At 38.2% G+C, this 12697-nt stretch overlaps 1 protein-coding gene across 4 annotated transcripts in view; it reads right to left on the bottom strand.

Annotated features, from left to right (window-relative positions):
* The window catches only part of ITSN1 (intersectin 1), a 243466-nt gene that overhangs the window by 79638 nt on the left and 151131 nt on the right, over window positions 1–12697 (bottom strand). For all 4 annotated transcript variants that reach the window (XM_058296182.2, XM_058296184.2, XM_058296183.2 and 1 more), the window contains 2 exons: window positions 11104–11333; window positions 9104–9225 (listed from right to left, as the gene is read on the bottom strand). In XM_058296182.2, the coding sequence (XP_058152165.1) occupies window positions 9104–9225; window positions 11104–11333 (352 nt within the window). The remainder of the gene's footprint in view (window positions 1–9103; window positions 9226–11103; window positions 11334–12697) is intronic.

The raw sequence follows: 12697 nt of genomic DNA, 5'->3' as shown, positions 1-12697 counted from the left end.
TCAGCACTAGAGACACAGCTGTTTCTGGGTCAGGTCTCATCAGGGACACCCTGATTTCTCAACAGTTTCAACAGTCAGGCTCCAGCCCCCTCCATTCCATCTTCCAACTACAGGTGACAGGAGTGATGTGACAAGGAGTGACAATGTGAATCAAGAGTAGGACTCTGTGGTTAGACTGCCTCAATTTAAATATGGCCCTCCAATTCCTAAACTGGTTGACTTTGGAAAAGTTTAATTAATCTCTTGGCACTTTGGTTTCCTCATTTGTACAATGGGGACAGTAACAGTACCTATTATACTTTGGTAGTTATGAGGACTGATAATATATAGAACATTGCCTGGCACATGAGCACAGTCTGTGGTATATAGTTTTAAGCTACCTCTCTTGCTGTCCAACTCTGACTTTGTGCTGTGGTTACCTGGCCTTTGGTCCTGTTCTAAAGCCTGGTCTCCATTTCACCCTTGGTTTAGAGCAGGGGATCTTAACTACGGGTCAATAAGCTTAAATTAAATTAAAAACAAAAACATTCTTGTGGGGATGTGTTGGTGTGTGTGTGATATATTTATTAAATAATACCCAGTATATTGTGGACTTAGTAAGGGGCCTAGAGAACAAAAAAGGGTAAGAACCCCTGGTCTAGAAAACAATCTCTACTTTTTTTTCTGAAGCAGTAGTTCTTTGCTTTAGGAACCTACTTGGTACCCAAACCCCTCAGGGTTTGTCCTCCAGAAGCTGGAGTCCAATCCCTGACCACATCTTGCCTGGAACTCTTAGTGTAGGATCAAGTTGGACTTCCCTGAATATAAGCTGCTATTTAATTATGTCCTTTGGACTACGGTCACTCTCAAGACACAGTGTCATCTTTGGTCAAGAGACTTTTGGCTAGCATTTGGAACTGGATCTGAAGCCCTGAAAAAAAGTCCCACCAAGTGAGTAGATCTAGCTCCCACCCTAGTTAACCAACCCAGTGAACTGACCATACACCCAGCCCTGTCCTCAGATATGACACCCCATACACCCAGTCCTGTCCTCAGATAGGACAGCAAGCATGCTATACCACTGAAGGGGGCTTGCATATACTTAGAACGCTGAGAGGGTACCAAGTCAGCCTACTTTCTCTGCAAGAAGAGGTTTCTCCCATCCCTAAGGGCAACAGTATCTCACTGTTAATCAGAGAAGTTCACTGGTCAACTTCTGACCAATTAGCCTCTATTAGTCTGATTTATCCTTACAGGACACTCCATTAATTTAATGGATAATTAAATTTCAACTTTTAGGTTCAAAGGCTATATATAATAAACATTCAATCTTAACATCTGTAGCATAATAAAAACCTGCCTGGTTTTAGTCCCCAGTTCCTGGGGAGGTAACTTCTAATCCTTGGATATAGGAGTGTCTTTTGTTATTCAAGGTGGGCCCAGGCCTACACCTGATAGTTCATGTGTTATGGAGATAACAGGCTGAGGCCAGCCTTGCCTGCAGTCTTGGGGTTGGCCATACCAGAAAGGCCAACCATGTGATTAGGGCACAGGGACTTTGAGCCAGGTCATGTCAGCCTCACCTCCCTGACTTCTGGCAGGGGAGGGGGACTGTAGATTGAGTTCACCCGTGTGGACACTAATTCCATCAATCATGCCTATGTAATGAAACCCCAAATAAACTCAGGACAGCCGAAGCTCCCATGAGTTTCCATGGTTGACATGGTTGACAATGGCATCCCTGTGCCTGGAGGGTGATGCATTCTGACCTACCACATGCAGAGGGCATACGTCTGAGACCCTTCTGGACTTCGCTCTATATGTCTCTTCTTTTGCTTCTTCTTGTTTGTATTCTCTTACTAGAATAAAGCTACAATTATACTACAATGCTTTCAGTGAATTCTGTGTCGTTCTAGCACATGAGCAAACCTGAGGGGGTGGTGGGAACCCCCGAGAATGTAGCCAGTTGGTCAGAGGTGTGAGTGGCCTGGGCCCCTGAACTTGTGCCTGAAGGACAATCTTGCAGAGGATCGCCCTGAACCTATGGGGTCTGGTCTGACTCCAGGGAATTAGATGCAGAATTGAATTTAGTGCAATATTTGCCATTGGTGTCAGAAGCTGTTAGAAGTTCCAGAAGTTTTTGCATTATCTAAATTAAATTAACCACTTAAAGAAAGCACAAAGAGAAACATAAAAAATAAAAGATATTTTTTCCTGGATTGGGAAACTTTATCCAAAATGCCATTCCAACTGCAGAAAAACATTACTTACATAAGATTATGACAGACCAAAAAAAGTTAGGTACACAAACTTCTGTGCAATGTGGCTGGCTAATGTGCGGAATTCTATATAAATGAGATTCACCCATTACTGGCTATAAGCCAGGGGGATTTTAATATTAACAAAATTGGTCTAAATACAATTTCATTTAACCAGGTCCACTTCAATACTCCAAAGCATTTGGAGTCAATTCTAGTGAAACATCATCAAAGTGGGAAGTCCCAGATATTGCTACAGCTCTGGAAATGTGTTATAGAGCTAGTTTATAAAATGTTAGTAATTATACACTGCTATTATAGAGGATTTATGCAACAGTCAAATGTATAAAGCCTATATTTGGATGAGATGAAAAGGGGAAATATTAGATTGTATATACAGTAACTAAATAAAAATTTTTTTAAATCATGGGACCATATACACAGTGAACCCTAAGTTAAACTACAGACTACAGTTAATAGTACAATTATAAACATATGCTAAGCTATCACTAATTGTAACAAATGTTCCACACCAATGCAAAGTGTCAATAATAGTGTGGTACACTTCTCCAATCAAGAAAAAAATAATTTAAAAATATGTACATAGCCATTATCTGGTTCAGATCCATTTATCTAAAGCCTGGTAATAAATAAATTGCTTATATTTTGCCTCTTAGTGTTCATATGTTTAATAGCTGCCATTTTCATTAGGTAGAAATATCATATTTCTAAAACCTCTGATCTTGTCACAAAGGAGGGAAACAAACTTTTTCCCTCGAGAAGCAGTACAATAAAGAACATGGATAGTCAAAAGATTTCAACTGTGTACCAACAAAGACCAACAGTTGCTGCCTGGGATGTGATGAGGAGTGCAGGGAGTAGCACGTGTTTCATGGATTTTCCAGCTCTGAAATTTACGGTTTCCCCCAAAACTCCCTGGTGAGGGTATTAAGACTGTTTTCCTAAAGCTCTAACCTGGGGTCAGCAAATATTTCCTATAAAGGAACCACTAGTGACTATTACAGATAGTAAATATTTTAAGCGGCTTAAGTCACAGCTACTCAACTCTGACTGCCATTGTAGCAGGTAAGAAGTCACAGACAGTATGTAAATGATTGAGCCTGGTTGTGTTCCAATAAAATTTGATTTACAAAACAGGTGGTGGACTGGACTTGGCCCATGGGCTGTGGTTTGCCCACCTCTAGAATCATATGTGTCTTTTGGTCCCTAAAAACAGCCACGTTGTTATAGCCAATCATTACTATACAAACTGAGCTCAGATGTCAAGGTTGCGGAAATCTAAGGAAGGAAAAGAAAAGGGATAGTGACTACATTGAAAAAAAAATTCTCCACCAGAAGAATAAGAAAAATAATGTTTAAGTAGTTCTGGGAGAAATATTAAGTTAGAAAATAAAGAATTTCCAGAATTCTTTAAGTAAGTCCCTTCTTCTTCCTAGGATATTTTTAAGAAAAGGACATTTTCCAGAAATGATTTAGGATTCGTCTCGACCGGAAAAAGAGATTTGCTTGGAGCAGTGGTTCCTGAATCTGACTCCTTCACAGAATCACCTAGAAAGGATTTTGAATACTGTATATGGAATATAAGTGCCTAAGCAGTGCTGATGCGGTCAAATTTACACCAGGTCCATAAGTTAGATGACCAGCTTGTGTTCTTAGCAGTGAGAGATATCCTAAAATTTCTTAGGACATTCCAATGCATTATGGAGATCAAATTTGATTTATTCACTCTCAAGTGATCAGAACTCAGGCCATATATCTTCAAAGTATCTAAGCCAAGGTTTCTTAACAAGGGATCTGTGAGCTTGAATGGAAAGTCAAAAAAACATTATTCTTGTGGTGATGTGTTGATACAGGTGTGATATATTTATTCAATAATACACAGTACAGTGTAGACTTAGTAAGGGATCCGTGATTTTCACCTGATTTGCAAAGGGGTCCGTGGAACAAAAAAGGTTAAGAACCCCATCAAGGTCAAACTCAACCAAGCAGCTTCCACTAAGAAATCTTCCATGAGCACATCAGCTCACAGTGATTCCTCATTTAAATTCCTAGAAGAGTTTGAGTCAATATTTATTGCGAACTTCATTGTACACTGACCTTTTCATATGTTTCTCTCCTTTTTTCTGAAAGATTGAGTAACTATGAATGGCAAACATCATCTTACACTTCTTTGTATTGTCAACATTTAAAATATAAGATACACATTAAATTTTCATTAGCCAGTAAAAATATTTTTTGAGAAAACTAGGCTGACAATCACATTTTATTTAAGAGCAAAATAAATTTTAAAGCCCCACGCCCACCCCAAGACTTCCTACATTTAAGGAAACTGTTGGACTTCTAGAATTTAGTATGTATAGACTGTAGTCAAAGAAGTTTTAGAAATCTGAGAATCTGATGATTATTACTGTGCCCACAAAAAAGTGAATCCCTGACTATTCAACAAACAGACTGATGGTAATGTTCTGTTACAGAATTCTCATGCCCATGTTCTTAACTGCCATCTTCAAGAAGTGAAAAATGTTTGCTATATGTCCATTTCCATTTCAGCATTTAATTGCTATCTGATAAAGATAACACAGAACGGCATTTTGAGTGTTGCACTTTATAGTACAAAATGAAGGCCTACCGTCCCTTTCGCAAGCCAAAAAATTATGCCAAGTAGTATATTCCATGTATTATTACATATTTGGCATGCCTGAGCTAAAAAGCAAACACCATTCCAGTCCTAGGTAGATAGTCTCTGTTATGTTTGTCCCTGGCATCAGATTATTTTAGCATATATTTTAAAATTACAATGTAATACAGTTGTAAATATGAAAATTATATAGAACCATTTAAAAGTAAACACAGCAACCCCTCTCTATTGCCCAGTGGTAACTACTGTTAGCAGTTTATACACTACATATTGTTTCTGCTTTGCCACTGGATAGCTTATTTGCATATGTAGAGCTATATGTTGTTGTTTTTTAAACAGCTTCACTGTATTTATTGTTTATCTGGTATCATTTCTTTCACCCTCCCTTTACTGAAGGGCATCTACACTGTTTCCTTTTGTGTTTTTACCACATGTTATTTGTGTGTATCCAGAAGGAGAGAGAGAAAAGCAGAATTTCTAGGAGTGAGAAATTTTAATTTTGATAGGTATTGCCAAAAGCCTTCCAAATGGCTTAGACTACTTATAGAAAACCCTGCTGACAATGCATATGCACAACTTCTTTCCTACACTCTTGACAAAGCTAAACATTATCAAACTTTTAATCTTGTTCACTTGATAGATGAAAAAATATTATTTTTTAAAACTTGCATTTATTTTCCTGATCACCAAAAAAGTCGAGCATCTTTCCATATGTTTTTAAAATCATTTACTTTTCTCCATATCCAAATGACTCTTCATATGCTCTGCCAACTTTTCTAAGGTTTCTGGGTCTTTTTCATATTCACTTGTTGGAACTCTGTGTAATATGGATACTAACCCATTTCCCAAGCATTTTATAAAACAGAAATTTTAATTTTTCATATTGTCATATTGGCTCATGTTTGTCTTTTATGGCTTCTGGGTTTTATAGCTTGGAAAGGTCTTTCCTAGCCACAAAATTATTCCAATGTGCTCTTTAAAAAAAAACAAACATATTTTTAGAATTTTATCTTTTGAGTTTAATCTACTTGGAACTTCTTTTTGTCCATGGCTTGTGACAGAGACTTGACCTAATACCTTGACAAATACAGAGGCTTCAAAAGTCCGTCCTTCCCAACAGTGGGCCCCTGATACTTATGGCTATGCTTTTGAGCCTATACACCTCCAATAAGAATAAGGCCTAGAGTAGCACTGTGCCTGGGAGTTTCCTCCTGACAGCCTTCATGTTACTCAAATGTGGCCACTCTCACAGCCAAACTCAGCATGTAAAGGCAGTGCAGTCCCCCCAGCGTGGGACATGACACCCAGGGATGAGCCTCCCTGGCAGCGAGGGATCACTACCACATATCAGCTGAAGATGCAACTAGAAAAGGACCTTGAATTAAAGGTTCAACATGGATCAGCAGAAAATCCCTGTCTACATATAATAACATGACTTCAAAATGCTGTTTGACCTAATGTAAGGGGGAAATGGAAAGGAGAAATGAGAATATAAGGCTATGAGTCTCTAAAAAAGAGTCTGGAGGTTGTCAGAAGGAATGCCCTTATGCACAAATGAGCAGAGTCTGAGAGACAGATAAAGTAGATACAACCCCAGGTATTGGTTCTTTTGAGGAATAAAGAGACCCACGGGTTCTATGATCATGGCAGATGGGGTTCACTGCCATGGCAGATGGCCCTTCTCTGGAGCTGGTGTTTCTGTGTGATGGAATTGGACTCAGAGGGGATCTCTTTTCACAAGACTTGCATGCTACTTTAATGGAATTGTAGTTGGTGCTGGGGTTTTAGATATATTTAGGGGATTTGAATCTCTGGACTGATAATATGACACCCAGGCCCAGAGCCTCAACAGACTTCAGCTCCTACACTTTGATTTATTGGACTTACCCCACTCAGCTAACATCAAGTTGAAGAAGGTCAACCACCACACCATGGAGCCTAGAGTGTCTACAACTGAAAGCAGGAGGAGTGCATCCAGTATCCATGTGGAATCTAAGCCCCCACTTGACATAGATGTGCAATGGACACAACCAATCCAATGTCCACAGAGAAAATGTGGAATGGGTGTGGGAAGGGTAGCCATAGTGGCTGCTGGGTTTGGGGAATGGGAGGAAGAGATGAGATGTGGAGGCGTTTTCGGGATGAGGAGATGTTCTGGGTGGTGCTTCATGGACAATTACGGGACATTGTAGATCCCCCCAGGGCCCACTGGATGGAACGTGGGAGAGTATGGGCTATGATGTGGACCACTGACTAGGGGTGCAGTGATACTCAGAGATGTACTTACCAGGTGCAATGGATGTGTCACGATGATGGGAGAGAGTGTTGCTGTGGGGGGAGTGGGGGGTGGAGGCGGTGGGGTTGAATGGGACCTCATATTTTTTGAATGTAATTTTTAAAAATAAATAAATAATTAAAAAAAAAAAAAAGTCCGTCCTTAAATGGAATCTAGCCAATAGAAACTTGGTTTACAGAGTGACAACATCTCTTTCCTCTCTTTTTTTAAAAGCACAACCTATGACACAAACTCAAACACATTTTTACTACTACGACAACACCCAAAGATAGGTATGTTTACACAGAACTAAAGTGATTTAAAACAAAACATTTAATAAGATGCAGACTTCCTGACATTTACATGGCACTTACCCATTCCCCTTTAACCTCCACCAGGAAAGCAAAGGTTTGAAAGCAAGGCAAAATATATGTTTAATGAAGTGTTTTATTCTTACCAGTACATCTAAACTCTATTTGTCTAAATTAAGTTGGTGGTTAACCAGCCAATTCCAGGAAAAGGATTCAGGACTAGGATTACAGGGGCATACTCAAACAAGCTACCCAAAATAGAAATATTTTCTCATTAAGATACAAAGCATCTGTATATATTTGCTTATCGCAACATTTCACAACATTCCCTCATCCTAAGAAGAGAGCATTATTTTTCTCTACCTTGTGTTGCAACAAATGTGAAAAAACAGTGAAGAATATAAAAAACATCTTTGTTATGGCGGCCCAATCTGAAGATACATCATATTTTCATAATTTTTAGAATCCCACTACTGCATGGTATTTATATACTGCTTTAAAATACCCAATATTTCAAATATGGGGAAGTAGGAGTAAAGCAGATTTGGCCATTAGGAAACACGGTGTATGAAATGGGTGAAGGGGAAGTAGGAAGAAAGGTAGAAACACTACCACTGTCACTTTGCGTCACCGTTCATGTGTGTAGAGCGGTGTGTGCCCAAACTTAAGAGAAACCAACGGTTCTTCCTTCCAAGAATGAGTGAGGCCGGCACGCAGCACATTGAGGCATTCAATAATTGCCTGCTGAATGCCAGCATAGAGTAGATTTTAAAGAGGTTGCCATTATTGTTATGGTGATTTCGACTTTTGAAGATTTGGGGGCTTGGCTCTCTTATTTGCAGAAACATGAGAAACATGTTTGTATCCATTCTAAACTTTATTCTTTTGAAATTCTGAACATTCCCATCTTTAAAAAAAAAAAAGCGCTAATAGTAATGCAAAGTTTGGCCATTTCTAAGACTCTTATTCTTGAATTAGTAAATAGATCAAGGAGCTACTATTTCCTTTTAAAAAAGAGTGTGGGTCAACCACATTGCTTTCCTTTATTTCTATTGTTTGATAATCATAAGATTAAATATAATTACTATAATTAAAGAGAATAAATTATGACAAAGCAACTTCCTGAACTTTTAATAATTTACACTGTAGGAAAGCTGATTATTAACTACATACTTAAAATTCAATACTTTTCCACACAATCCAAAGTTCACACAATTAAAGAAAACAAAAGAAACACAAAGATTCAACAGTTATAACTGGCAATTATGATAATGATGATAGAGTATTTTGCATTTAAAAGTACTTCTTAAAGACTACTCATGGTATGTAAGTATTAATCTAAACTCTGAAATAACCATTTATAGATTTAAAAAAAACAATGCTAAGGATGTGATAAAAACACATTTTCTTTAGCAAATCTATACCAAATGTTATTAGGTTACACTGTAAAAATCCCATCTTCCATTCCAATAGAAAAGGAAGAAGATTAAGCCAATACCTCAATAATCCAGACACTCAATTACTGGACTTCACACTTGTAAAAAATGGTTGAATAAAGTGCAAAAAGAGGATAGATACTAATCATCAACAGAAATCACACTTTCACTGGAGTCTTTCTTACCATGACTATATCTCCTGGCTGAATAGTGATTTCATCATGACTTCTGGATTCAAAAGGATATAATGCTCGGTAATACACCACTTTCACATTCTCCTGTGCAGAAATCGTAAGTGGGCCTTTTTCTGTTCATGAAAAGGAGGGGGAGGGGGCGCAAAAGTAAAACATTACCAGGAAAACAAATGCATGCCAGCGAGCCAAGTAACTGACATCTCCTCTTGCCTACCTTTAACATTCAACTTTTTCCATCCATTCAAAGAATTTCTGAACCCATCCTGACTGCCAATGGAGAGCTGACTCTGATGCCAGCAATTCAAACCTTCCAGAGTTCATTAATGGACTCTGGATAAAGGCCACCCGGATGCTGAGGTGGAGGGGAGGGAGGATGCTGAGGTGGGAGGGAGGGAAACGGGACGGGGGGCCTGCGTATAGGTCCCTCTTTTTGCCCCTGGGCTACAACAGTGCACATCTGTAAAGCATCAGTCGCCACCCATCCCCACCCAGAGTGTTGAGCACAAGGCAGCAGTCAGGATATGATCCCCAAATCTGGATCAGTCAAGGAGAAAACTCATTTGGGAGGGGGCAAGGAAGCAAAGGTTTCCACATTAAAAAACATGGAAAACGGATGCTTTAGGCCCTTATCACAACCATATAAAAACATTAAGTGCTGATTTAACTAAAGACAGTTATTACTAATAATCCAGATACCTACATTTCCTAGGGACAAAAATTAACTTTTGGACCCAAGATCAAAATAATTTGAATTTTAAATGAAATAAAAATTTAAAAAATGCATGCAAACAGAGAATGTTTCGGAATCTACTTAACAATAACTAATAACAGTTCTCTGAACTTTTTTACCCAAAAGCTGGAAGCATTTTGACACAAATTTATCATCTCTGAAAAGTAGGGAAGAAATGGTATTATTTCCACATAGCCCAGAACTGTGTGATATGCAAAATTTTCCACCAAAGGGGAAAACAAATTCACATCTTACAGCAGGAATACAACCAAGGAATTAATTTCCTAAAAGCAAGTAATAGTAAAATTATCTTCATCTCAAAAAAAGTTCTAAAAAAATATATATGCCCCTCCTATGGCATGAATTTTTCTTGGGTAGATCTGATGGCCTGTCAATCTCCCAAACGGGGTCTCGAAGCAGGGATGACACCTGTGTGCTCACTCCAATCCCTGTCCACTGTGCAGACAGGAACTGAATAAAACTCTACGGAATAGCTCGAAAGTGTGTTTCTTTTTTTTTCCTTTCCTTTCTATATGCCATTTCACTATAAGGGACACTGATGATAAAACAAATGAAACAGACATAATTTACCATGCAAAAGAAAAAGCAATCCACTTTCTTCAGCTGAGTATTATTTGCAAAGCTGCATGAAATTACAAAGCCACATAAGAATTTTAAAAATACACTATAACTTGCATCCAACATTATATAAAGGATAATTTTTTTTTAGCTATTTCAAATTAGGTAAGTCCTTTGTTTATCATTTTTAAGTGTCAAATTATATTCAAAGGGCAAAAAAAGAAAAAAGGTCATGCTTTTCCAGAAGGTAGAAAGACAGTTTTAGGCAGTGTAGACTGAAGAAAGTAAAAGCCACAAAGGTGTAGCTCAGTAATTCCTGGAGAAAATAACAAATTAGAAAAGTGCCAGTTCTTTTGTATGATCTTCTTTTGGAACATAGGTATGTGAATTGAGCCCAATAGAGGAACGTCATGCCATTTCGTTACCTTCTTAAAAGACTTCTGGATGCCAGAGGAATGGGGGCCAAAGGTTGGCAATGGCAGTGAGAGAATTAAACAGCTTATCTAACAATCCTAGAGAATGAACAGCTTTTAACAGATCAGCTGCCCTGTCCAAAAATAGAGACTTTCATTCTTCTCTATCAGTATAGCCAAGGCAGGGCCTGACAGGATATGGAAATTTCTCAAAAGCATCTGGAAGAGAAGAGAACTTATTTTTCAGAATTATTTTTGGCCGCCAGTACCTGTGGTGGACCAGGGTGCTTGGACAGCTGGCTTCACTGAGTCTTGATGCGGATGGAAAAGCCGACTCAGCTTGTCTTGCATTTCCTGTTTGCCTTTTTCCTCACTGTCCTTCTTTTTGACACTCTCTTCCCTTTTCAGTTTCTCTTCATCATGGAGCTTTCTTGGTCGCTGATGGTCATCTTCCTGCTGCACATGCTCAAGCCACTGCTTGTCCCTCTCCTGAGCGCGTCTGTCAACAAGAATGCTTGATTATAGCAATGAAGCAACTCTTCACCAAACATTCCATCTAGTCAAGGGGCTGCTGGGGATCAGGGGGTACTGTGCTTCAGATGGAGCAATCTGACTGTGGGAAACAAAAGTTTCTGGGACTTCAATTCTGGGTGAGAGGACATCACATGATTTAGAAAAACACAGAGAGAAAATTCCTGATATAGTTTATGAAGCGATTACAAAAATAACATACTTCTCAATTTTAAAACTGGTATTTAGTTACAAAAAAATAAAAAGTCTGTAAAGCACACAGGAACATAACATCTGTGAAGATAAAGTACGCCGATCACTGTAAATGGAATATTGCTTAAATAAGTCCAGGATCAATCAGATCATTAAAATTCCTTCCTAGCTAAGGATATGCCCACACTTACATGCACACATCATCACTCCCCAAAATGAAGTTGAAAGTAGACTATATGGAAGCCTGGTGGTAGTAACCATCCATCACTAAGCAATAGTTATTTCATATTTTATGGAATTCAACTTCTTTATTTTTGTTTTTCAAAGTAGCTGATACACATAGATAATTGCAAATTAAATCTAGGCCTTGAAAATTATATGGCCTCATCTCAAAGCCCACAGGAAAAGATTGGGAGTGACTTTTCTCTCATTCCATAATATTTAATAAAATCAGAAAACACTTTACAAAATCACACTTTTAAGTGAATCTCAGTTGCAAAAGTGCACATATAATAAGAACAGCTAATACTTTCATGAGCTTTGGACATGGTGAATATTATTCTACACCCTTCACATAGATTAACTTCTTTAATCCTCACAACTGGTAGGGAAGCCCTATTACTATCCCAATTTTACAGATGAGAAAATCGAGGCAGAGATATTAAATGACTTGTCCAGGTACTAGCCATAGGAGCCTGGGGTTCAGTCCTGGGTGTCTGATCCCAGAGCCCACCCTGTGAACCCCTGCTCTGCAATAATGTCAATGCACAAAGGTCCTCTTCTAGAATTAGGAAACAGCCAAGAGAACATGATGTAAACAAATAAAACTTTCACTCTCCATTTTCCAAAAATTTGATTTATTTCTACTTTGTATGAATATGAAAATTTAGTGCAGATGAAATATTTTTAACTTAAATCTTACTCATTTTACTAGTGATTTTTAAAACAATCTTTTAAGAGGACAAAAAACCATTTTTTGGAGGACCAGTGGTATTGTTATTTGTGGCATTAAACCATAATAAAAGTTGTTTGAAAATTTCTACCAATAAACGTCACCATTTATAATGTATAACCATGTAATTTCTGAAATTAAATTTGGGGTATCATTTATTTATATAATTACAGGGAGAAAATTTCAAC

This window comes from Dasypus novemcinctus, chromosome 4, assembly GCF_030445035.2.
Source record: "Dasypus novemcinctus isolate mDasNov1 chromosome 4, mDasNov1.1.hap2, whole genome shotgun sequence".
Lineage (NCBI taxonomy): Eukaryota > Metazoa > Chordata > Mammalia > Cingulata > Dasypodidae > Dasypus > Dasypus novemcinctus.
Note: the sequence above shows the minus strand (reverse complement) of the source record. Positions and strands in the feature narration are given on the sequence as shown.